Source organism: Stegodyphus dumicola, chromosome X2, assembly GCF_044657685.1.
Source record: "Stegodyphus dumicola isolate Sdum_Otavi_A_Nest chromosome X2, ASM4465768v1".
In the NCBI taxonomy this organism is placed as follows: domain Eukaryota; kingdom Metazoa; phylum Arthropoda; class Arachnida; order Araneae; family Eresidae; genus Stegodyphus; species Stegodyphus dumicola.
In genome coordinates, this window is record NC_140781.1 from 177,496,481 (window position 1) to 177,523,351 (window position 26,871).

Genomic DNA, 26,871 nt, shown 5'->3' on the forward strand with positions numbered 1-26,871 from the left:
CCAGGGCTCCTGTAGCGCTCCCCTGTTCTGGGGTCTTATTGTAAATAATTTGCTCAAGGATTTAAATATACCTAATATTTCCACTTATTGTTACGCAGACCTATGATGTTTCTTTGGATAAGATTGAGTCTCATTTCAGGAAATTGGGTTGCGTTCTAAATAGTTGGACTAAAGAAGAAAATATTTTATTTAACATGGATAAAACTTGTGGAATTTTTTTCCCAAAAGAAGGGAAAAAAGTAAGGAATCCAAAACTCAAATTTCATGACAAAAACATACAATTTTATAGTACAATTAAATATCTGGGTGTCACACTGAATGAAGAACTAACTTTTATAGAACATTTTAAGACTATCCATAGAGAAACCGACAAGATCTTAAATTTTTACAGTATTCAATTTAATGTTAATACTTTACAGGTCAAGAGTGATATTCTGAAAAATGTGTGTGACAATGTTATTATACCCAAGATTATGTACGGTATCGGAGCTTGTCAGGTTGAGAACCAAGATTGATTCAATACAAAGAGGCTGGCTTCTGATTATCACTAGATGCTCTAGAACAGTTTCATCTGAAGTTGCATGTATTTTGGCCAGGGTTCCCCCTCTCTCCATTCATTATAAACAATAAATTCTTATTACAATACTATTACAATATTCAATAGAAAGCTCTTATTCTGGATGGAATCCAGGTTGAGAGCAACACATTTGCCCAAATTGACAATAATTCGATTCATCCAAGACAGAGACATGGTATTTTATTTGATTGCAATGTATTGCCTACCAGCGAATATGAAATCTATACAGATGGGTCCGGTTTCAAGGGAGGTGTGGGATGTGCGTTTGTCATATATTTTTATGGTTTGGAGATACATTATCAAAAATACATACTGGATAAACATAATTCAGTTTATCAATCAGAGCTATACACAATTTATAAAGCCTTGGAATGGATTAAATCCACTTTGATCTATAAATGTACAGTTCATATATACAGAGATGCCTATTCAGCACTTGTCGCCCTCTCTCGGCTGGACTATAAAAATGATATCATGAATAAAATTAAAAATGATTATATGAATTTAAAATATAAAATGTCAATCAATATTCATTGGGTAAAGGTCCATATTGGTATCATTGGGAATGAGAGGGTGGATTCTCTGGCAAAGGAGGCTGCCCTGGGGGATGAGATCTCTGATGATGATCTAAAAGATTCTAAAAAAGTTACAGTTAGCAAAATGAAAGATCACATGTATAAAACCTGGTCTGATCAATGGAATGTGTCTCCTAGAAAATCAGAAGCCTTGCCAAATATAATAATTAATAAGAATATGCCTATATTTTGGGATAAAGACTATAATCAATTAGTAACAGGGCATGGACGCTTTCCTATGTACTTACAGAGATTCCACCTCCAGGGGGTAAATTTATGTCTTGAATGTGATACTGACGGTGACTGCATTCATTTTATTGAAAGTTGTACACTCACCGGGGGTAAGAGCCTTACATGGAATCGGAAATGTAAGAGAAATGATTCAAAATTATAAAAAAGGAGTAAAATTTGCACAAGACATTATGAAAGTCATCAATTCTCATAAACATGTGATCTGTATTTCTGATTGATCGAGCTAACATACTGAAAGCGTTCAATTTATAGAAACTACCCTTAACAGGAGAGAAAGACTTTGTGTGCAAAGGTGCAGGGACAGCTTAAATGTTTTTGTGTTTTTATGTGCAGTGTTATTCTGTTTAGTTTATTAACCCAATTTTCTTTTGATTTTATTATTTTTATTCTGTGATGTCTTGAGGTCCGTAGGGAAGAGTTCTCACGGTCGTTTTTATAATTTCATTATTTTTGCATTATGCTAATTTTTATGTTACTCGGTTCCCAGGCTTAGCTTTCCGGGGCGTTCTTTAAATGTGATTTTTTCTGCTTGTTTTTTATTCTATTCTATTTATTTATTTATTTTTTTTTTTGTTAAGCTGCTAAATTAATTTTGTTTTTATTTGGGCACAGCCCGCTCATGTCGTTTGTTGTTGGAAGGGTTGCGCCCATATAAAACAAAACACCTTAGAAACACTTATAGCTTTCCTGATTACAACTAAGAATAACCTTCGAATGGGAAATTTGTTAGCAGAAGGACCTAAACTAATGTTACTCTGAGATATGGGAGTGGTTGAAAAAGTAATTGTGGGACGAGAAGGACATATACGAGTGTGCATCATCACACGCCAAAAGAAAAAATCAGATGATTGTTATATACCGTTAATTTAATTATAATGCATCATTTGTGTTTTTAATGCAAGTTACTATACCTCCTCATGCAGTTTATGTTAAGATTTCTTTAAGTATTAAAAATTCATACACAAAGCAATTGAAAGATAACCAAGACTTTATTAAAAATTCCAAAAGAATAATAATTAAAAAAATAACTTGTATGAAAATACCAAATACATCAGAAATATAAATTAATCAAATTTGGCACTCGACCAATTAATTGAAAATTTGGCACTAGAGACATACAGAAAATAAAGATTATTTTTCTAACTTTCGAAATAATGCACAAAATCATTGTGTAAAATACAGCATTAGAAACATTTTTGCACTTCTTTTTATTCTTTCATGACAACTTGTTTGTCTAACTCAAGAACGTGGATACACAAATACAGTTTTCTTTAATAATATTCATAACTTACGAAGCATTTAAGATCCACAGATTGGGAGGGATAAGATTAAAATAACCATGAACAGCAGCCAATACACTAATTTTTTAACAGTTATGGTTATACAAGAAACTTTTAATACTGTTATCCATACAGCTGCTTCACACAGCTGTCATAAAGTCTAAGAATGATGGTTTGTATTATAATGAGAAAGATGTCTGCCATTATGTATCTATTTCCAACAAAGTCTTGAATTTTATCTGCCATTATGTATCTATTTCCAACAAAGTCTTGAATTTTATAATGCGAATTATGCAACTAAAATACAACTACTACAAATAATGTATGAGACATTTTATAATTCTGATTCCATTCACTTTCACAGTTGCAATATCGGAGTGAAATGTCAGTTTCTAACTGTTCTTATTAAACATAAACTTCAATGCACTGAATTTTACTTAAACAAATTATTAAAGAAAACAGTCATTGAAAAAAATTTACAGAATAAAATGCTTCAGATTATTTACCCCATAAAACCTTTAGATAGTTTATAAATAATACTGGCCATTATAAAGATATGCAAATACACACTCATGGAAAGAAAGAAAGAAAGAAAGAAAAAAAAAAAAAAAAGGAGAGAGAGAGAGAGAGAGAACATTTCTAGCAGTGATGCAATATTTTCCTAAACTATACTTTTATGTCAAAAGGGCATCATTTATCAAGTTAGTCAAGGTTATTTTCAGCAATGTAATAAATGTAAATTATGTAGCACTAATGAAAAAAAAAAAAAAAAAAGTATTAAATCTTAAAAAGGGGAGGAAGAGTTAAGTTTTTATTTATTCTTCCTTCACTTAGTTTAGGGTTTTTATATTATTTTAATTCAGCTCAATGTAAAACCACTGAACAATGAAACAAGAAAAGGCTAACTTCATCTCAGTATTACCATCTACAAGACCCTAAATTGCATCTATCAGCTATCAAAGAGAAGTTCCAACTGCAACTCTAGCATTTAACACGCTTGTGAATTTACCATGTAATTTTAATCAGACTTTAATATTTAAAACAATACAGCACTTTCAGATCTTTTAAATGCTGTTTATATATATATAATTGCTCTTTCTTGTAATAAAAACTAGTTATTAAATATTTTAAAAGATTTTGCAAATGATGAATGCTTTATATATATCAGAAGTCTGTTCTCATTCATGGATATTACTAAGAGAGACTGTGAGAAACAAACTGAAATTCATACATCATCAATCACATGCCACTGCTCAAACAAAAGAAATATTTTAAGCAACTGATGATTCACATTACATTACGTCTTGGTAAACAATTATATAAATGAGGTAAAAATTTTGGTATGATCAATAAAAGATGATAATGATATTAGAATATTCATTTTGTGATAAGTGTTTAAATAATGGAAAAAAAATTCATTGGCTAATGCCGGTCACAGAGTATGAGACTGGGAAGGATAGCGAACAGTACGAAGAGAACTATAGAAATCATGCTGCAGGGAATTGAGGGAAGTGATGAATATTAAACTCAGGTGTTTAACACTTGCATTGATTTGCATTTTTTCGGACATAGATTTTCAAAGCACACTAGTGCTAGCTGCCTAAGCAAAAGGCTTTCTGAAGGAAACCAGCACATATTTTCTTGTTGATATTACTAACAATAATATCATTCTGAAAGTCTGAATTTGTGTAAGTCAATAAATAAGTTTAGATTACAGTCAGAAACATACTTTTTTGGAGGGGAGAGGGGAATAATGACTCAATTACAAGAACTATATTTTACACAATGGTAGGGGCATACACAACAGTTGCTTATCTCAGAACATCATTAATTTCTTTGGTCACCACACAAATTTGTGAGAAAAAATTACAAACTCAAAGAGTTTTAAAATTCAAAATATTTAATACTATATTGAAACAGCAGCTTAAATAGGACTGAAATATTATAACAGCCTACTCAGATGTATAGAACACATGCCAACAAAATGTTGAAATACTAATAAATAAGATGATCAAAACATTTTTAAACACATTTCTTGCGAAATAAAATGTTTATAGTTTGCTTAAATGCTTGAATTCAGGGATCAGCACAGAATATAATGACTGCTCACCATCATTCATGCCATCGAGTGAGCATTTTGAATTTTCCCTGTGAGAAGGCCTAACTATAGCTTGATTCATTAAAATGATATTTTCAAGTAAATCAGAGTTCAATAAATATCTGTATGCCAACAACAGTCTTCTAAGGAATTAAAAAATCAAAGACACATAAAGCATACCAAATAAAATGTTACGACTACTACATAAGAACACTGAAAAATTCTAAAACAATTCTTTTAAACTACAAATGCACAAGCTTCTTAATTATAAACAATGCTATTAAGTATTAAATCACTCTAAATGGCCATAAAAATCAAACCTATGGCAACTAACAAACTTAATTTTCCAAATTGAGCAGTGTCCTTGAAAGACAGGACAATAGTTTTTATTTCTGAGCCAGCTCAGTTCTACAGTGATCAGAGATCTTCCCGACTCTTCCAGGAGTTTATCAATACAGATACTATTAGGTTTTAACAATGACATCTAGCAACTCAGTTGATTTCTTCAGGAATAAACCAAAACATAATTTTTACATTCAATTCAGAATTAAATTACACTTAAAATAACAAAGGATTATGTGCCAAGTCCTTAATAACATCAAAGAAATTAATCTAAAAAAGTAAGTTTTATTAAAATGTCTATATAAATGCAATAAAAATATGCACATGAATGGATAGATGCATTCCTAAATGGTTCATTTTGAAAGAACATGTTTAATCACAGCATATAAATAATCACCACATTCACAGGCACTAAATGCAACTCAGATCAACAGTCTTTAAGGAATTAGTTCTTAGAAAAACATTTTCCATATACTAAACTCAATACTTAACTAAATATGAATACTCGCTGAAACATAAACTGATACTTTCATAAAGATTAGTTCCTTAAGAAGATTAACAAAAAATTATGAGACATTTATGAACAAAATCAACAATAAATTGGAACAGCAGCAATTGTATCCTGTAAAATACAACGTATACACCTGTTTACTTGAACTTATAAATGATCATTTGCGTGAATATTATGCTAATGATTTATGTTAAGTAGAAATTGCATTTAAAAATTGAAAGCTTAACACACACACACACACTGCTTGGTATATAAAAAATGAAATAAGTATTCATAACATTTCAAGTTTTACTCTGTCCCTATTCTCAGCCAGAAGCAAGCTAATTCTGATAAATGGTTACTAAATTATTCCACATTGATACCATTATTATTTTAGAATTACACACTAAAATTATACATAGCTCTATAACCAAATTAAAAATTACCACCTGTTACATAATAACATCTGAAATATTGTGAATGGTAGCAATTAAATTACCAATTACTAGTAAAACTAAAAGCTGTGCTTTCAAATCATTCATCAAACATTTCAATGTCTACATAATTCACATACATATTTCAGGAGGTTCTGCAAGTATCCGTGGCAATAACTTTCACCTTAATTTTTTTTCATATATCTTGCCAAAAAAGTACAAGTGACATGTTGCAAAAACAGATTATTGAGAACACTGCAACAAACTACAATTCTTATTGTTGTAAGAAACTTATATAACTCACAATCTTTTGATCTAAAAAAATAAAAAGTTTAACTCAGAATTTGATACTTCGAAACAGCATTTCTTAAACTTTTAGATAAGTGGAACCCTTCCTAATGCCCTCTTTTATCATGGAATCCTTGGTTAGCTTCAAAAGTATGGTTTTAATGCAACATTCTGTAAATGAATTGTTTGCAAGAAAAATAACAATTACTTTAAATAATATTTATTTGCTTCAAAAAGTAATTTTGAAATTAGCCCAAAAGTTCTTAAAATAACATATTCAAACAGGTCTTTTAAATTAAATTTAAAATGAGATGAGTGGTATTCCCTTTATTGCAGATATATTTAATATTAGAATTTATGGATAAAAGTTGGACTCATTGGTCAAATTTAGTATCAAATCTGTTGCAGTATTTAATATATATGCTGAACCTCTGATGTGGAGCTACTGTGTCATTTGAAAAGGTGAGAACTTAGCTACTACTTTTTTTTTTTTTCATCTAATGTACATTTTAAAATTTCCACAGTAAAAGGTTTACTAAGATTTTCTGAGTATGCTTCACCACTGTTAGAAATGCTACTTATGAGTCTTTACTTATTCAAGTGCAGGAATCTGGCAACATAAATTGTATTTATAAATTTGCAATTCTGTTTTAGCTTCGTGTATATTCAGATCACAACTAGGCATTTTTAGAACATGTTTTTTTTATGTTAAATCCCTTTATTAGTTGTAAATAAATGTTTATCTTTTAATATTGTGCGATTTGAAGCTTGATTTTACAATGGCATTGAGCTTTCTGACAGCTGACTAAGTACAAAGCCTCAGTTGCTTTTTCATTCACTTTTGTAGTTTGAACCACACACTTTTACGAGTTTGTCACACTTTTAAATGAAGAATTCAACTTTTTTCTTTACATCACTATGAAACGATTCCAAATGACACATTTTAGATGGAGCCATACAGCTATTAGGGAGAACTTAGCTGTATGTAATACACTGATCATTAGTATTAATGTACATGAACCCTAATGAGATCTAACTTTCATCCACATAACATTCATTATTTCCAAGTATTTTAGTAACCACTCCGAGTTGATCACTTATAGAAGCATTCAGTAGCCTAATTTCTTTTGAGGCAATATTTTATTTGTATCACTCTAATTACCTTTAGCAAAAGAGCTGGTTATTGAGCCTAAAACAGAAGCATCAAGTTCTGCAGTAGTACACTTTAGAATGCCTCTTTTTAAGACACCTCTCTAGTCACCACACATCTAAATATCGAAAAGTATTTTAAGACCACAAATACAATGAATGACAGGTATCTTTTAAGGACGAGTGAAGTTTACGCAGTTACTTATATCAGCAACATTGTTAACAGTGGAACATAAAACACAAACTATAAATACAATTTTTAGGTTTTAAGACATTAAATGCAGAACATAACAGCCCTTCTGCATCTGCTCTGGATACCATGGTATTTAATAAACAACAGCGACTCACCAAGCAAACTTTAACACCTGCTGTGGATGATGTGAAAGGAGAATATACGAGTTAGAAGGTGCGTGTGATAGAATATAACTATGTGGATTCTTCTTGTATGTAATATATCTTTGTTATCATGGTTGGATTTCCCTATAATTTACATTATGCCCAAGATGTTTTTTTCTAATCTTATGGAAAAGTATGTGTGATGTAATGTTATAAGAACCAATAAAGATTATCAATATGCACAAAAAAAAGATCAAAACATATTTTATAAGACACACATCAATAAGTGACTATTATGCCTGGCTACTCACACACTTTCACATTCAAGTATATGAGATTCCCCTGAAACCGAGGAATTTCACATGTGTAGCAATCAATAAAGAAATGAGCTCGGAAGTCACTCCCACCAGAAATACACCTGATTCCTCAGTGCAGCTGCAGTAAAATACTGTTCTGATGGAGCCACTGCAACTTGCCACGTTGGACTGTTGTATTTGCATACATCAAGATTAGTAAAGGGGAAGTGAGGGTTAATTCTTATTCTATTTTTTAAAAAAAATTTACAGCTGTTAATTTTCTTTGCTTTTTTTAGTTGCTTTTGTTGAATGTTATGAAAAAAAGTACCCTTGAAACCTTGAGCGTCCAAAGATACCCGAGTTCCATGAAACACATGAGTTTAAGAAACACTGCTCTAAACCAATGCATGGATTTCTATAAATTCTTCAAATGAAATTTATAATTCAACTAATCAGAAATAGCTTTAATTATGTTCTTCTTGTTGTCCAGTTTAAGATACACAATGCAATACTAAAATTGAACGCAGGATGCTTAAATTTCAATTGAGTCTAAAATGACAGAAAACAAACTACTTAACAAGATGCATAAATGAAAATAAAAAATAACATGAGCATTAGATGCAACAATTAAACAGTATTAAAGTATTTTGAAGTAATTCAAGATAATATTTAGAAACTGCAGGTTATTTGATAAAAAGGAAATATGTATGAGATCAGAATAACAAATGTGTTAAGCACATCATTTCTTTTACAAACATTTGTGAATATTTCCTATAACAGCTATGTGATTAAAAAGTGTTTCATACAACTGTTAAAAACATAGGACATTACTAATTAAAAACTTATTAAAAAACAAAACAGCATTCAAAAGTATGCTTTTTTTTAAACACTAGACATTTTTCTATAAATTAAAATTATTATTCTTGCTCTCATAGTAAACATTTCCTACACGTCAGTACATTTTATGATGCACTACCATTCAATACAAAATAAAAAATCACACAAAACAAAGAAATTCTTGACACGTTATATGACATTCACACTTAAACAGCTGCTGCAAATATTTTTTTAAATTAAAAATGTGAACAAATTTCAGATAACATTTATAAATTTTCAAGATACTGATTTTGTGTGTGGGGGGAGAACAATTAAAAATTACACATACAGAATAAAATACAAAAGAAAAAGAAAAAAAATAACTCTAGAAAGACTAGCAGAATATACAGGCAGATTTAGAAGAAAGTCATTCATACCAGCATAAACTACAAGTTACTGGAAAGTTAACCTATCTAGCTGAACACTTAATGTCACAATAATTACAGTACAAAAAGAACACTGATATTTGATGAATAAAAAAGGAAACAGCAGGCATTTACAAGACCAAATCTCCATTTGTCTCATCTTCATCGCCATAATCATCAGCTAAAAGTATAAAAAGATAACAGAAACTTTTAATAATTTGAGAAAATTATTCACTAACAATAGCATTACAACATGCTTTAATTGAAGACATCAGTAGCACTGATAAATAATTACTCACAGAATTCTGATAGCAAAATTATTTGCATTTACATCTGAATATGATAAAAATTTCCATCTTGTCTCTTTGAAAAGAAACTGATTGTCCATTCATGAATTCTTCACTTATTTTTTTTTATATGTCAACAGAACTTTATTACATCAAATTTCATTAACATAAGGGTTCATTTGGAATCTAGCTATCAGAATCCTTTATTTATACATAATTTATCTTATGTCAAGATGAGACTCTGTAGTTAAAGGAAATTTTACAGCAGTCACATTTAGTCTTATAATTGAAAATTCTCTTCCTGAAGAACAAGAAAAATCAGATTAAAAATTGGTTTGTAAACCTTGGCACTAAATATGAATGCCTTTAGCTAGAGCCTTTAATCCATCATAAAGTGAATTTCAGAAAATTGAGTCATATTAATATTAAGACTTTCCTCAATACATATAAAATGGCATCCAACTCAGAACATAAGAATAAAAACATTCTGACTTCTTAATAATACTGAAAATGCAATATGTTATTACCTTTACGACCTTTGTTGACTCCTTTATGACCACCATGGCCAGAACCTTTGTGGCATGGTTTAGTGATCTTTTTATTTGGTTCACAAACTTGAGGATTTCCACTTTTTAAAACTAGAACTTTGGTCTTCTTACCAGTTGCAGGATCACATTCACCCCAGAGAGCTTGTTTATTGTATTTGCATACTTAAAAAATAAGGAAAAAATTATGAAAGTATGTTTACGTGTATACATAAAATTAATTTAATAATTTAACCCACACTAATTATTTGCTTTAAATTACTGCAATTGAAGATGATACATTATTCTAAATTAAATCTGAAATTGCCACATTAAGCATATGCAATGCTTAATTATAGGGTGAAATTTCAGTACATTCTGAAACATATCTGCTGCAATCTCAGCGATTACACCTCATTAATTGCTGGCTGAAAATATTACAAAGCAAGTGTATGAATAAAAGCCAAACCGGTTTGCAAATTCAGGTCATAATGAATGCTAAAACACATTACATTTCTTTATAAATTTCTCATACATAAAGTTCAGCATGGATAATTTATTTAGAATTTCATACTTATTTATACATAACCTCACTGCTGGCTAACAAAACTTGGTGCTAAGGCATGTCACATTGTGCTAGGAATTACCGTTTAGAAATGCTAGTAAAAAGTTACTGATTTATTTAATTTAAAAAAAGATATTTTTAACTAATTTCAAACATAAGAAAATGAGTGCTCAATAAAATTTCTAAATAAAAACTAGCCAAATATTTTTTCCACACAGTCTCTGGCTTTTGAGTAAAGCAAAACATTTGCTTTTCTTCAATTATATCCATGGAATAAACAAAAACATTAACTGCCCACCTATTTTCAGAACACTCACAATTCGTTTGAGAAAGTTTTAGCATGCTTACATACGAGTTCTTGTTTCTAATATCTAAATTTAACATTTGAGCTGAACATTATTTTGTATTCATTCTGTAAAAAATATACTATTTAGCACTTACGTCTTTTAAACACTTGCAATCTTTAAGAATCATTTATAATTACCAAGAATATCATAATAAAAGCATCAACATTTTATTATAAAATTTAACAATATTTCAACTTTTATACTGAAGCTAATGTTACTGTCCTAGTTTTCCCACTAGCTAAAGAAGACAAAATCTCATCAATCATGATACATTAAGTTTCACATTATTATTCACTGCAGAAATTTTCCCCTGAATTCAAACCCGCAGTATTGAAGGCAGAAAAAAGAAGTCTCATACTTATAGCAGAGAGCAGTAAAATGGTTATTATTCCTTACTAAACACATATTAACTTGAATTTAGTAGAAGTGATTAACCTCCAATCCCTAGCCATCCTACTTACAGCCAACTTGTAAGTGCTTTAAAACTTTGTAAGAGGTTTAGTTTTTGAATGTAATGATTTAAAATCCTTTAGTAGTATTTTAATTAAAAAAAAAGGTCATTTTCCATATTCTCTTATTTGCTATAGCTTGTAACTTGAGAATACACACAAGGGTTTGCAAGGACCTTTTTCATTTCTCCAATTTTTAAATTCGATTAGAAATACTCTTTACAGGGATTCAGTGTCACAAATGCTATGACAAGAGTCTTGGATGTGAATTTAATCTACTATGTTTCACAGTACTCTCCCTCGAAGTGCAATTTAACTTATGAGTTATTTATTTAAGGTCTGCAATGAGCTGATACAGAGCAGTTCAGTGTTTTAATATGCATCTACAGCAGTTGAAGTGCATTATTTCCTGATCAAGCATTATTTTAGTCATGGCCACGCACAGAATGTTAATAGTTGTAGAGATCATAAATCACTGTCTTACAATCTGTAAAGGATGAGAAAACTGTCTGAGAATGATTATTACAAAGTCTGAGAAAAACAAATCTTTCCAAATAATTACTAACAAAACAGGAGGAAAAAGCTACTGGAATATTCAAAGCTTTTCTCGAATCTGAGGATGAATTTGCAACTATTGATAACCTTCAAAAAACTGTGCAATCAAAAAAAGGTAAATTATGTCAAATTTGCAATAAAAAAATGACATATTGCTAAATTATGTCAAAAGCACTTTATTTATACATACTTAATGTGAATGGAATTGTCTCTAAATATCTGAGTTCATTTTATTGTATTGTTGTTTTGTGTATTGTTACATTATGTACTGTATTTATTTAACTATGTTTATTTCTTGAACAGAACAGTAAAACTTATGATTCTGAATCCAACAATTTTTAAACTGTGAAAATAGTTCAAGTAGAATCTGATGTAGAGGCAGAAATTCTCCTGATGTGCCTTTGCAACATTTGGCACCTCTGTGGGGGAAAAAAGGGAGAGGGGGAGCATTTTTGAAGCTCTAGAATAAATTTTTCCTGAAGCTTCCAAAAAGCCATGCAACATTATATCAATACAGCTCTTGACAGCCAGTAGTCAGTGTCCTGTTCCGAGTTATTTCAGAGATTAGTGCAGTTCAGAATAAGCCAAGTTTACAATGTGAGTGATATTAAGATATTTCTTGAATGTTGTGGAGAATTTTCCTTATATTTATCTGCATTCTTGAGTTCTTTAATGTTAGCTTTGTTGTGTATTCTTATCCACCGCAATAACTTCTCAGTTTCTTCCCACTCAAGTGGAGCAATTTATTTGAAGATATCTCCACGAATCTGTAGTAATATGAATGTACTTGCCCAGGTACTTTTCTGTTAAAACTATACCACTCAGCACCTTTGTTCTGGCCTATTTTCTGGTGCCAGGTGTTACAATTTGATTTAGCTTCTTTCCTGTAGATAATTGCCTTGATAATCATTATTCACAATGGATTTCAGGGGATTCTGCATCACTTGGGATTTGTAGAGAGATGATTAAGTGGAAGAAATACGACTGCCTCTTTTCTAGTGTTCACAAAAAAAAAAAGACTGTATCTGAAATGACATTAAAATGCAACTGAAAGCCAAAATGGCTATGCAGCCCTCATTTCTGCTGGGCAAAAAATATGTTCCAAACACAAAATTTGTTGAAACACACAATGCTTTTGTTACTGCTGCAAGATTCATTCACTTAAAGTGTCAGATGTTAATGTACATTGACGTTTGCTAACCAAAGCTTATTTTAAGTTAATCAAAACACAATGGTTGGTTGAATAATTACATGACAGAAGTATGTGCCAATTTCTCATTGTCTTAGCCTAATTTTAAAAAATCAATGGATGCAAGAAAACTATGGAAAGTGATGAAAACTTATTCCCACATGCACCCCCCAAAAGTCCTCAATTTCCTTCACAATGGGTTTTGGACAATTCTATCCAGAAAGCAGAGAATGTTTCCTAGTTGTGTTCTTAATCATTCCAGTTCATCGAGCATAGAGCCAAAGGCATGTAGAAAGAAATAAGCAAAAATGCTCAGCAGGGTTTTAATGGAAATGTACCCTCACAACTTAATATTAGTACAGTTAAATTCCAGAAATCCGCAAAGCTTGGGACCAGAGGTTGTGCGGATTTTAGGACAGAAAAGAAAGCATAATATTCGGACTAAAAGTGCAAAATGAATAAGGCATATTAGATACATTTAATTAAATTATTATATACATTATTGCAATAATTTATTATATGCATTAAATTATTATTACATATATAAAATTATTATACTATTCATTGTATTATATGCACACAGCATTGAGGTTTGCCGATTTCGCCTCATGCAAAGATTTTTGGATTCGGGTGTTAGAATCACTGTTGCTGTAAAATTTAAACGGTTTTTCTTTATTTTTTTTTTTATTGTGTATATTATACACAATTGTGTTGCAATTCCATACCATTCTGCTATAAATCGAGGAGTAGCCCCTGCTTCAATCTTTTGCAGAATTTGCACTTTTTGCGTTACCGTCAATGCAACGAGTTTACGTTTTTCAACGTTGCAAGGAGTAAAATCACGAGTGCGTTTCTTATCTGTCATTGTATTAAAAAGGGCTGAAATTTAAAATATTCTTAATTTGTCCACAAAATATCCGGATAAAAAAAAGGCAGCGCTAAACAATCTCGTGAAATGAAATAACAAAGCTCAGAAAATACAACAACGTGAATCATGAACTTGAACAAAGAGTTGAGTGAATCGTCTGCTTTTTTACCTCGATGCAGATTAGAGGGGGAAAAACTTATTTATTTTATCTTATTTTTTTAAAACTTATTTACATCAATAATTTGGTATTTTCGTTTTGACTCATTATTATTCGGTAATTATGACATCATTATTCGGTTAAGTATTTTTTTTCTTCCATATTTCGTACTCAATGTTACGGTTTCCGAAACCTATAAACTGAATGTTTATATTCTGAGAGGCAATCCGGATTTTTGGTATTTGACTGCACTACCATAATATATTCATCTAAGCATGCATAATAGCATAAGAATTTCCAAATCTAAGTTTTCCTGTGTTTTAAAAGATTTGACGTACTGTAATATAAACACTGATGAAACATGGAGACAGTTGATAATCAAGAAATTTTTTACTGTAATTACAGTGAAACATGGCAGTTGCAAACACTACATGTCCATCATACAAAATTTTGAATGCCTGGCTCTTCAGCTCCCAGCTCACCTGAAGAGCCAGGCGTTAAAAGAGAAAGAATTCAAAGAAAAAATTTAAAAGAGAAAGAATTTTCTGAGCTTGTCATGGAATAAAATATTTTCCCAAGAGGATGGATGCTACTATCACACTGTTTTACTCTTATTGAAAACCTGATCTTTAATACTATTGGATGTATGATTACAGTTTTTAATGTTATGAAAGCCTGTGTATCAGGAGCATCACACAACAAGCAGAAATTATAAATTAAGAAAAATGTTTCAAATTAGAAACAAAAATAAAAATATATTATTTTTAGGATAGAAAGATAATTGTGTTAAAGAAAAAACACTTGGGCTTTCTGAATAATTCTTTAGTTGAATCAAATGAAAGCTTTCGAAAGCTTTCAGAAAATAGCCCAAGACTGCCACTTAACCGCTGCCAAGAAGTGAACAATTTATTGCATAAAAATACTTAAGGACTGGCCTTAGGAAGATACACATTCATACAGAACTTTCTAAACTGGCTTCTACCGGATTGGATTCTGGATTTAATAGCACATATTGTCACAGGGTCATAATGTGCCAAACAAGTGGTAATTTGAGTTCAGCTTGTTATTAAAACATAATATTTTGATGAGAATTCAATATACAGACAAACAAAAGAACGAAAGTACAAAAACAGGTAAAACCTCAATTATACATTATAAAAGTATACAGAACTTGCTCATTTTATGTTCAACAGACTAATGAAATTCTCAGAATGAATGCAATTATAAAACCAGATAAAATTCCAGTACATAAGATAAATCACTTAGTTAGTAAATGAACCACACTAAAACAAATTCAGATTAAATTATTCAATTAGGCCTTTTAGATACTGAAATAAATTTGAATTCACCTTTTTTTCAACTAGGTCAGTAGGTAGGTCACAGATATTAAATACAGCAATTAAAAAGTTTTGTACAGGCAGAATCACTTTACAAATGGAAGAAATAGGTTCATGATCAACTTTCAGACGGTAATAATACGTAAATCAAGAGTGACTGATTTTAAGGTGAGTTAATAAGTCATAGTTTCTAGCAGACTCCCAATATTCTACTCTAGATTTCACATTTCTCAACTTAATATGAAAGCGAATGTCCCCATCTGTTCCATGATTTTTTTGTTTGACGACCCTGATATCTCTAAGAATTATAATCTGACTAGTTAACTCAAAAGTAGACTTTGTAGTGATGCCTGCTAGATCATTTCCTTTTGTCTTTACATACCTGAGAACCCAACAGTAAAGGATTTGGGACCTATGGCTTTTCAAGTTTACATTTAATGTTACAATATCAAGTAACACAGAATTCAGGGTATTAGAAAATTATTATAAAGCTTTTAATACATTAATGAATCAGTAAACTTTCTCCTGCATATAAATACGGAAATATAACTGATGTATTGATACATGTGGAAGAAAAAGCTACCCTCTAATACACTCATTAGTACCTCTTTTGTTAGGATATTAGAAAACATCAAGAAGCCTAATCTGTGCATTCTTTCAAGGTGGAATTACAAAATGCGTTACTGCCTGGGTAACAACATATATCACATGGATTTCTTTAATCAATGAGTGAACCCTTAGAGACCCAACAAGATACCATAAAGATGGTCCAGCCTCAAACCAGACATTGCACCTCAGAGTCATCAAGAAAAGCAACTTTATTAAGATAGTCAGATAGCAAAAGTACATCAAAATAATAGCAAAGAAACAATTGCTCATGTCTTGACTGTAGATGGCTAGTTAGTTGCTTTTCATGACACATAACTTCTAAAAGATTACAGAGTGCCAGATGTGATCAAATTATAATCGTTCAAAGTGATAATAATAATGAAAGAATATAAAATTATACTGATAACAATTTTATGAAACAAAAAAACCGCAAATTTTAAAATAAAGCTAAAATCAAACATTGATTGATACCGATTAATGAGGTGATGAAAAGATGAATGCAACTCACAAGATGGAGGGTGGGATATGGGACTATGTAAAATCTTCTACTTGAAACATATTTAATATATTTTGTTATTTTAAAATCACGTATTAAATACTCAATTTCTTTAAAAAAATTAACCCTTTTGCGATTAAACAATCAAGAGGTAAGTCAGAATTGTTAAAACAACTAAAATGAAGTCTCATAAAATAAAAGCTTTCTATTAAAAATGTGATGAATGGTTTGCAAAAATTAACATAGATGCTGGGGTAGTTTATATTAATATTACAGATGGAACCTCTCTTTTGTACATAAATAAACATAAATACAAGCATTTTCTAATAATATAAAAATTCAAATATACCTTTTTTGCACTTTTTTGATATTGTTCTTGTAGGCTGACATGAGGAATCACTTTTTGGTTTTAAGTTATCAATACGTGTTCTCATATTTGTACTAATTTCACAGTCACTCCAACCACCTTTTTCATACTTGCAAGCTAAAATAAGATATAAAATACTGAATTAAAAAACTAGACACATAGAAATAATGTTCTCCTTTGCTTGAGGGTGGGAGGTGAGAACTAAAAATAATGCTTTGCATCATATTTAGGTATAATGAAACGTGGTTGGAATGTTCGAAGTTACAAATTAATTTCCAATATATACAGAATATTAATGCTAATTACATTCATTATGAATTCTTCCTAGCAAGATAAATAAAAACTGTAAAAAGCTCAGTTACTGAGACACAGCATACAAAAAAGCATTAAATTATACATTATGATACCTCATTTTTATTTTCTTTGGTATCTTCTTAAGTAATTTTTATGCTTTTAAGAAAAAGAAAAAATAAATACACTGCTCACAAACTCCCCCCAAAAAGTAACGATTTTCTTAAACTCCTAGGCAAATTTGCTATATGCACTTTGATTCATAATGCTGCAAAATGGGCTAGAATTGACATTTTATGGTTTATTAAAACATTTCTCCGTTCTTAAGTTTTTAAGCTTTCGTTTTTCCTTACTATCCATTTTTAACTGCAAAAGAATTGATTCTTTCTGATTACCTGCACCCCCGAAAATGCATTCTCAAAGCCACACATTATATCACAAAAATATATTTATGTGGCAAAGTAGGTATGTGCGGTTTTCTTCTTGTGTTTCTCTTTGCTGCAATGAGTAAATTTTTTTTCCTTGTAAGGAACTGTGAAGTTTGTCAGCTGATGAAGAAGTGCTATGTTTCTTCAAAAATACGATGTGCAAAAAAATTACATAAGAATTTTTTGAAAATAGAGTATTTTATTACATTTTGTTTTTTTTTCTTTCCAAATTTTACTGATGCATAGCTCTTTTATGGAATTTTTATTGCGTGACTATTTTCAGAATGGTTGTTGACTTTTGGGTATTAACTTGCCCCCAAATTAGTCCCTAATGAGTTGTCAACTTTTTGGAGGCGTGCAGATGATCAGAAGGTACCAAAAAAATGTCTGTTTTTTTTTCAAGAGTCTACCACTAATATTTGCTTGGAATGTAAACAAAGCAACTAAAAAGTTGCACACAAATAAATCTTTACCACATGCCATAAAATTTTAAAATTAACCACAATTAAAAATTTGAGGAGGAGAATACGCACCCAAAATCTAAGAATCAACTAAGTTAGCTAATTTTTTTTATCTCATAAGAATACAATTTCAAACTGTACAAGAGGAACACAGTAACTTGAATGGAAGAGGGGAGCAACCAAAGGCAAAAACTGACATAATGTTACAGACTGAAAATAAATACTGGTTTTAAATTTAAAACTTTGATGGTATACCTACCTCTCCCACGGATCATTCATAGAAACCACTAATTATTCTCTAATCCTGAAATTTGTTTTTGATTTTGTATTTAAATATTTTAAAAAATTACACCCATGTATGTAAATAATTAAAATTTCACTGATAAGTGAAACTGAACATATCAGGAGAGTGCTAATTAAGCTAGTTCTCAATAATATAAGGCATCATGAGCAATAGCATACCTAGGTTACCACACCCCATCTGACAGTCTATTATTGTTTTTTAAAATCAGGAAGTTAGTCTCACTAGTTAAATACCTTAAATCATTCAGCTATACAAAATATGTGAACAGATTCATTTCATAATAACCATTATTACTAATTATTTATTGAAAAATTTATTTAACAGTTATTTATGAATTTATTTGCAGCCAAATCCCAGCAGTTTAGCTGCCCACAGATTTTATGCTCTGCCTTTTCCAAGAAAATTGAAGTCTTTGAGAAACATTTAATCTGAATATTTTTTATGCTTTAGAATGCCTTTTATGTTGAGTAAATAGTAAAATTCCTAAAATCACTTATGTTTATGCAGTATAAATTTTCTACAATTCAGTTGCATGCCAGAATAATGCCAATGCAGTTCGATCCATGAAGGTAAAGCAAAATGCAAATATGGTTTTCGGTAATGTTTTTCATAATCACACAGATTTTATTTGCCACAGGTCACTTCATCAAACAAAATTGCAACAAAAGGTATTAGATATTTTTAATATGATATTGTTAGTAATTATACTATCATGAATAAATTCATTGCTTACTTCAGGTGGCATACTTTTAAAACACAGTACATATTTAAATAACTAAAACTGGATCACAAGTAGTTAAAACTTCCAACATACATGAATTTGAGTTTCAGATCCTCTATGACTTAAAACTACATTCTTGTTTCCTGCAAATTAACTACAAATACATCACAATAAAACTAGTACAAATGAACTACAAATTTGTATTAGTTTTATTGCGATATTGATGATGTTATATAAATTTGTGCAGTCAAAACTCGTTAATTCGAACACCCATAATCCGGAATGATCTATAATCCGGACCTCAAAGTTACAAACTTTCTGCGCATGCGTCGCGTTGACGAACCACTAAGACGTAAGACCTTTACCACTGCGAATTTGCGTGTGCGCAAAATACGTTTACGAATGCGCGTTTAATGTATAACGGACGGGATAAGCTAAGCTAAAATTATCTAATTATCTATTTCATTTAATGTTACAGATTGCGTTGTTCCTTAATCTTCGAATTGGATCTGGATTATTATTTTTTGCAGACTGTTACAGCAATTTTATAGAAAGTAAGCATGAACTTTCGATTATGTCAAATAGAATTTCCGATATATATTTACTAATATGTAAAGGATATACAAAGCGAAAGTATCTTTCGGAGTCCATTAAACAAAAAGTGGAATTGCTGCAAAAAATGGATAAAGGCATATCCTTTGTTTATCTAAACTTTAACGTTTGTTTATCTAAACTTTGTTTATCTTTAACGCCATGGCGGCGTGCAATGAATTGGAAGTTGATCTGTCAGCACTATCCTTATCTTAAGGGCAGATGTTTTTATTTTATTTGGCTTATAATTGCTTACTCAATGTAGTATTTCGTCTTTGATATGATTTAAATCAAATGCCTCGTCATTATAATTCGCTTCCGATAGCGAAGAAAGTAACAGAGGTTATTGAAAACGAAAAAATTTCGATTGACAAATTAGTCGGTATTCTCGACACAGCAATTATAGGACTTGAACAGCGGAACTTTGTAACTGAACAAGAAATTGTCTGTTTATAGAATTAAAGAGAATGTATTATCACATAAAAAACAAAGCAACTTAAACAACTTACATTGAAAGAAATGTTTAATAAAGTAAACAAATAAACATTAAGCTTTTTTTTTTGTAAATTTTGATACCCTTAAGATCAAAATTGTTCTTTATTTTGTAAATTACGGTTTCACATTTTTAATTTTATAATTTCTGCATGCCATTTTACCAGATTTAATTTGATGATCTATAATCCGGAATCGCCGAAGTCCCGACGAGTCCGGATTAACGACTTTTGACTGTATTACAAATACAGTACAAATACGTATACACATCAGGAGGGGATTATTCATCAACAGATTTGTTTATAATTGACTGACGAGTACCCATTAACAGTACTGATTTTCTATAAGTTCACAGCTACTCTAGCTAAGCTGGAATACATGCCACGGAGCATATCACACAGCTCTTCTTCATTATCATTTTTGATTTTATACCAGTCTGAATTCATTGCCAACTATTTTAAATGCTTTAATACATATACATGAATCTTTTAAATAAAAAACTCAAGTTTTCATAAAAAATACCTAATCAATTAAATACTCTAAAATGACAAGCATAATTTTATATGAGAAATAAGAATTTTTTTTCTAAAATGTACACATAATCCAAGATTATTATTTTTTAAAATATAAATAAAGGGAAATAAAATGATGCTACACAGTGTATATTAAAACAAAGAAAAAATTCTGAGGACTATTCTAAAAAAGTGCTCATGTAATTTTTATAAAACTCGCAACTTTGGGCTAATTTTATATACAGAATTGAACTATGAAAACAAAAAGCAAATCATTTTAGAAAAGTTCAGTTCATGCAGTGCTAGTCATTAACTGAATATATAACTTTATTAACCTTTCAAAGACACGAGAAATGCATTTTAAATCCATTTAAGCCAACTAGTATGTGAGATACAGAGCTGCTGGTCCTTTTTTCCCCTCCACACAGCAACTGCTTTAGACTTTAAAAATTAGCTTATATAATTACCTGTATATAATTTTTAATTAGTAATTTTATCAAGCACCATTTACCAAATTAGCCTTTAATTCTGCATATCACATGCTTGAAACACTGTATAATATTGCTTTCCAAGTGGTGCAAGAGGACTTTTAGTAACTCCCCGATTTTACAAAACAGCACAATTCTTGAAGAATCTCTAGACAGAAATATGTATATGTAACTCTTTAAATTTACTAAATTTTAATGAGAAAGTATTACAATTTCCATTGAAGGTTAACTGAAAGCATATGCTTTGCAATACATTATTATAAAAAATTATATTTAAATCTGCATTCTCACATCAGTTAACATACTCTTGTTGACAAAGATAAGCAAGAAAATGTCAAGAACAACTAAGGCTTATCTTCTTAAGGGATCAGGGTTCGTACACATTTCTGCAGACGGAAATTAAGTATTTTTGAGGACCATTAAAGAAAAAAATTAAGGACCTATGAGCAAATGGGAACTGAATAAATTCAATTAAAAATATTATCTATGCCTGAATTTCACTTTTGTAATACCATTCTAAAAAGAAACTAGATCCCTAAATAGTATGCATTATTACTAAACATGAATTAATATAATTATTAATAAGTTTGAGAACAAAATAAACTTTATGCAATTTATCAAGTAGCATTAAATATTCTACACTTATAATAGTTGGACATATTTGAAAGAAGTGACATTTACATTTTATTAACAGTTAGCTTTATGCTGATTCTTTTACTCTCATTTTGTCGCATACTTGATCAGTCTAGAGGTTTAGCAAATAGCAAATAGATTTTATGTCAAATGCCATATGTTAAAATGAGAAGTAAGATCATAATCAGCATAACAAAAGACTGAATGTTGTCACCACTGTTGCTTGTCTAGAGAGAGACCAGCCGATTAGAACAAACCTGAAAGGCCTGATGTAGGCACGGTTGGCAAGTATTGAATGTTATAGTTAGGTTCTGTTTAATGCTGTTAGTGTAATAGCTTTGTGTAGAGTTCCAGGGGTTGTAACCCAGTTAATATACTTTAAGGTTCCAATAAGCCATTATGTTATATGTTGTTTATCATTTTAAGTTTCACTACATGCAAAGAATAAGTTTTACTTGAATTTTTATATTTTTGTGTTTTATCCTGTGACCACAGTGAGTGTTAATGAAAGGCAATAACTCGCTTTAATATGAAGAGATAATTTTTAAGGGTAAGCAGTTATAAATAATTAGATAACCTTAGTCATTATGGATTTACAAGGACACTATTAAATTTTATTTTTTAACAATATTTGTTAAAAAAAGCCCTATTAAAATCTAATAAAATTTCACAGTTTAAAATACATGTAATTTAGGACATTGATTCTTAAACAATAAGATGATTACACATTAAAAGCTACAAAACATTTATGTTTTGTAACAATAACACTCAACAAAATATTTATCCATCATTTTAATTTGAAGCCCTCCCAAACATTTTGGCTAGTTATCCTTCTCTTTAAGTATCTTTTCTAACAATTAGAGAGTCTCAATTTGCAAACCAATGCTCTCACTAGTTTCTGCAAGCTTTATCTCCTAACTTGTCAACCTCTCCACAATGTACCTATGAGGAATTACTTGATCTGGTAAATGTTAAATAGTCCCAAACACCCCTGACAGACTTGAAGCAAATTATTACTATGTCTGAAAGTAACTACAATATCAGGCAAAGGTTTAAATAAGCCTCTTATTTAAAAAGTACTCAGAACATAAAGGCATATTCTGATGCTAACAAAATCAATTACAGCTCACGGTCACGTAATTAAACAAGAACAGCCAAATTCAAACTAAAAATGTGGTCTAGTAGTCAAAGATTATACAATTTAATCTGGTTCAGTAATTCTATCATATGAGGAAATAGAAATGGGAAATTATAGTAAAGACTGAAATCATTAACAACTGGGTAATTTACATAATAAATTTGAATAATTTTCTTTATGTATTCAGTTTCTTTCTTCAACACATTTCCTTTTCATTTTTAGAATTTTTGGATTTAATTAAAGATTTCTGTTATCCTAAAAAACACTGAATGCATTTAGAATGTATAGAAAAAGTGGCTAATTTTATTGTAGTAATATGAACATTTAGAAGAAAGATGAAATAGATATGGTAAAGGGCGGTTACAGAGCTGGTGTGGCAGAATTTTTAGAATTTAGTTACATACAGAACAACAAAATCTAGAAATGGCAAAACTTTTAGAATTTAGAGCAGGCACTGGAAGCAGAATTTAGAAAGGCACTATGCAGCAGAATTTATGATCTACAGAGATTGCATTAGGTAGGAAAATGGCTGGCACCAACTCTGTGTATGATGCATTAAGACATATTAGATAAATGTTTTAAATTTTAAGTTTTCAGTTTCTTTATTAATTAAAAAATCCATTTCTATAATGCCTCTGCAGGCATTGAGGCTTAATCATGTGATAAGATTAGAAGCATTTTTGATATTTTCCATTCTTGTGTCTAGTGAAAAGTAGAGAAAATAAAGAGGAAGTTAAACATGTTAAAAAAAAGATTCTAGTATCAGGAGTAAAACATTCAAATATTATGTTTTCATTGTTCTTCCAGACATTCTCCAAAAAGTAAGAAATTCATCGCAAACTTTCTGTAAAATACGTCCATTATGTGTTGATACTATGGACACATTTTTCATTTTGTCACATATTTCTCGAATATTCTAGAATTGTAGGTCTATAAAACTTGCCTTCAAATCCTTCTAAACTTTCCAAGCTGTAATGTCTAAAATACTCAATAAAAATTATCCCTACCAATTCTGTAACAGCAAAAAGCCAGAAATATTTTGGGAAAAAAAAGGAAGGGGAAAAAGTGTAAAATTAATTTTATACAGAAAACTGATGCACATTCTGACACAATTACATGGGAAAAACTTTTACTATGAAATTAAAAAGAAGACATTATTAATTAATTACATAGATAATTTTGCTTTTGCTAAGAACTGTTTCATTAATTGTGCTTTATAGCATTATACATTGTTTATTTTTCAGATTCAAAATATTGTATAATAAGTTGCCAAAATGAAAATTTATAATATGACAGTGAAAAATAAAAATGTTTTATTTTAATGTTATTTTTTAAATATAATTTCATTATATTCTATTATTTTAATGAAATTTATCACTGTCACGATGTTTAAAAAAAATCTTAGAAAAATTCTCAGATCTCTGAATTAAAAATTTTCTATAAAAACTGATCTTAAAATCGCCAAATTTAGAACTGTTTAATAAAAGAATTCACATTCCCAAAAGCAAAAATTTGTTTAAGAGCTCTTCATTAGGAAAAATGAATTCCAAAATGCTTATGTTTCACTTCTTAGAAACTTGAGTATCCCATCATTTATATTAGAAATAAATTATAACCCATTGAACAAATTCAAAAGTAAACATGTGTGTCAGTGAATCACCAAAAATATTCCTCCAAAATGATAATTCACACTCAAAATGGAAATCGTAAACACAGACAGAAATTTCGGATGATTAAAATTAAGGACCTTCTTCTGATTTTGGCCAAAATTAAGGATCTTTAAGGACCAAAAATTGATTCCAAAAAAAATCTAAGGACTCTTAAGGACCGTACGAACCCTGAGTATTCATGGATGATTCTTTAAGGAAAACTAACTTGTTTTCCAGGAGTTAAACCCAAGTTGCAATAAGTGCTCAACAGTCTTACTGCTCGGCCACAGGTGGTCATTAAATTCTTCTAGTAAGATGCAATTTTTTCATTTTTCTTGTTTTTATTTATTCTTTTTGGCCATGGGGATTGCATCATGTGTTCACCAGATTTACCTAGAAATGAAGCAGAAGCAATTCATTACTTTCAGGCACATAGTATTTTGCCAAAAAGCTGCAAGTGTTCCCCTTACTAAAATTGTACATGACAGAAGATATAAAATGGAAATGCTGTATCAACAGCTGCTGACAGAACTTCAGAATAAGAATTGGGAATTGGCTTCAGGAAGGTCACCTGGCCTCTTATTCAGCACAGCAGATATGAAGACAGAAACAGCTTTACATAATAACAAATTGATGTGATTTTGAATGCAGTCGCAAAATAATATCCACAAGAAACAAAAATATGTTTAATCAATTTGCTGACAACAAAAATATATTTTACTGCCAACAGACTGTACATCAATAGGTGGTATATCGACCAGTACCAGCTAATCCAAGAACCAAATGGAAATTTGTAAAATCACTAAAGCAAACATTAATGAGATTCAAACAGATAGTTCACCTTTTTTGCATTTCCTAGTAATAACTTTTGTTTGTTCGCAAGAAGTATCACCCCTTTTCAAATTAAGTGTTTTCCTCTGCATATTTGATGAAGCATCACAGTCACTCCATGGACCTTTCTTGTATCTGCATTCTCCATCTATATTGAAAAAGAAATTATATAAGAGCGAATATCCTTCCTCACTTTGAAAACATATCAACTAAGATACTGATTAAAAATAAGGTTGGTTTTTTGGTTTTGGTTTATTTAATTATGGCAGAGCACAGGGCTATCTGCCTAAGGGGAGGGATGCCTTCGTGGATGACTTCGCGACGTCTAACATTAAAAATAAGGAATTTATAGCTTTCTCAAATCACGATCAGCAGATTTATAAGTATTTCTTCCTGATTCTGAACATAATTATTTCAATATACTTACAGAAAAATTATTCCAAGGAAGTTTTAAGATATATATACCAGGAGTGGACATAGCATGGCTCTTATGCAAATTAAATATATGCATGAAGTGCCATAAACTAAAACAACTTGCTGTCTAAGGAAAGTCACAACATGCTAAATTAGGCTAACTGAAACTAAATGATCGTTTAGAATCAAATGTTTCTTTCCATTTGGAACCTGTTTTGCTACTTTTAAAATAATGTAAATATGGATTTGTGCTTTTTGGAAATCTAGTTGTGGCTCCTGGCAAGTTTAGCCTCCCGATATATACACACAAATAACTATAACTGATTAAAAGATATTTTTCTCCCTCGCATCTCAGTTTGTTTTGTAATCTTAGAGTATTAAAATTTGACTTATATGAACAAAGTCAGGATAGCCGTGAAGTGTTAGTAAAATATAGATCGAATTATATTGACTCCTACACATATCATTAGTAGAATAAAGTACTTTTAATAGTATCACCATTTCTAGAATATATACTGATCACCCAAAACATTTTATGAACACTCTGCTAATACCATATATCTATCTACCTTTGGGATATAAAACAGCTGCAATCTCCCACAAAGTGAATTCAGTAAAACTTTGTAGACAAAGATTATATGAAATTTGCACAGGTCATGCTATCTTTTAGATCATCAGATCAGCGGGTTTCAAACCGTTCTCCATAAGTAAAAAAAAAAGTTTAATAAAATAAAAAAATCTGAAAGGTATCAGATTTTAAATTACGTCCAAAGGGTTTTTTTTAAAACGTTTTGTGTGTTACATTTATTT

The 26,871-nt window shown here is 30.4% G+C and overlaps 1 protein-coding gene across 2 annotated transcripts in view; it reads right to left on the reverse strand.

Moving 5' to 3' along the window:
• Positions 1–2,374: 2,374 nt before the first annotated feature.
• The window catches only part of LOC118185833 (uncharacterized), a 36,619-nt gene continuing 12,122 nt past the window's right edge, over positions 2,375–26,871 (reverse strand). For both annotated transcript variants that reach the window (XM_035355747.2, XM_085809436.1), the window contains exons 3-6: positions 25,658–25,795; positions 17,091–17,225; positions 10,173–10,355; positions 2,375–9,539 (exon numbers count right to left, since the gene is read on the reverse strand). In XM_035355747.2, the coding sequence (XP_035211638.1) occupies positions 9,490–9,539; positions 10,173–10,355; positions 17,091–17,225; positions 25,658–25,795 (506 nt within the window). In that variant the 3' untranslated portion in view covers positions 2,375–9,489. The remainder of the gene's footprint in view (positions 9,540–10,172; positions 10,356–17,090; positions 17,226–25,657; positions 25,796–26,871) is intronic.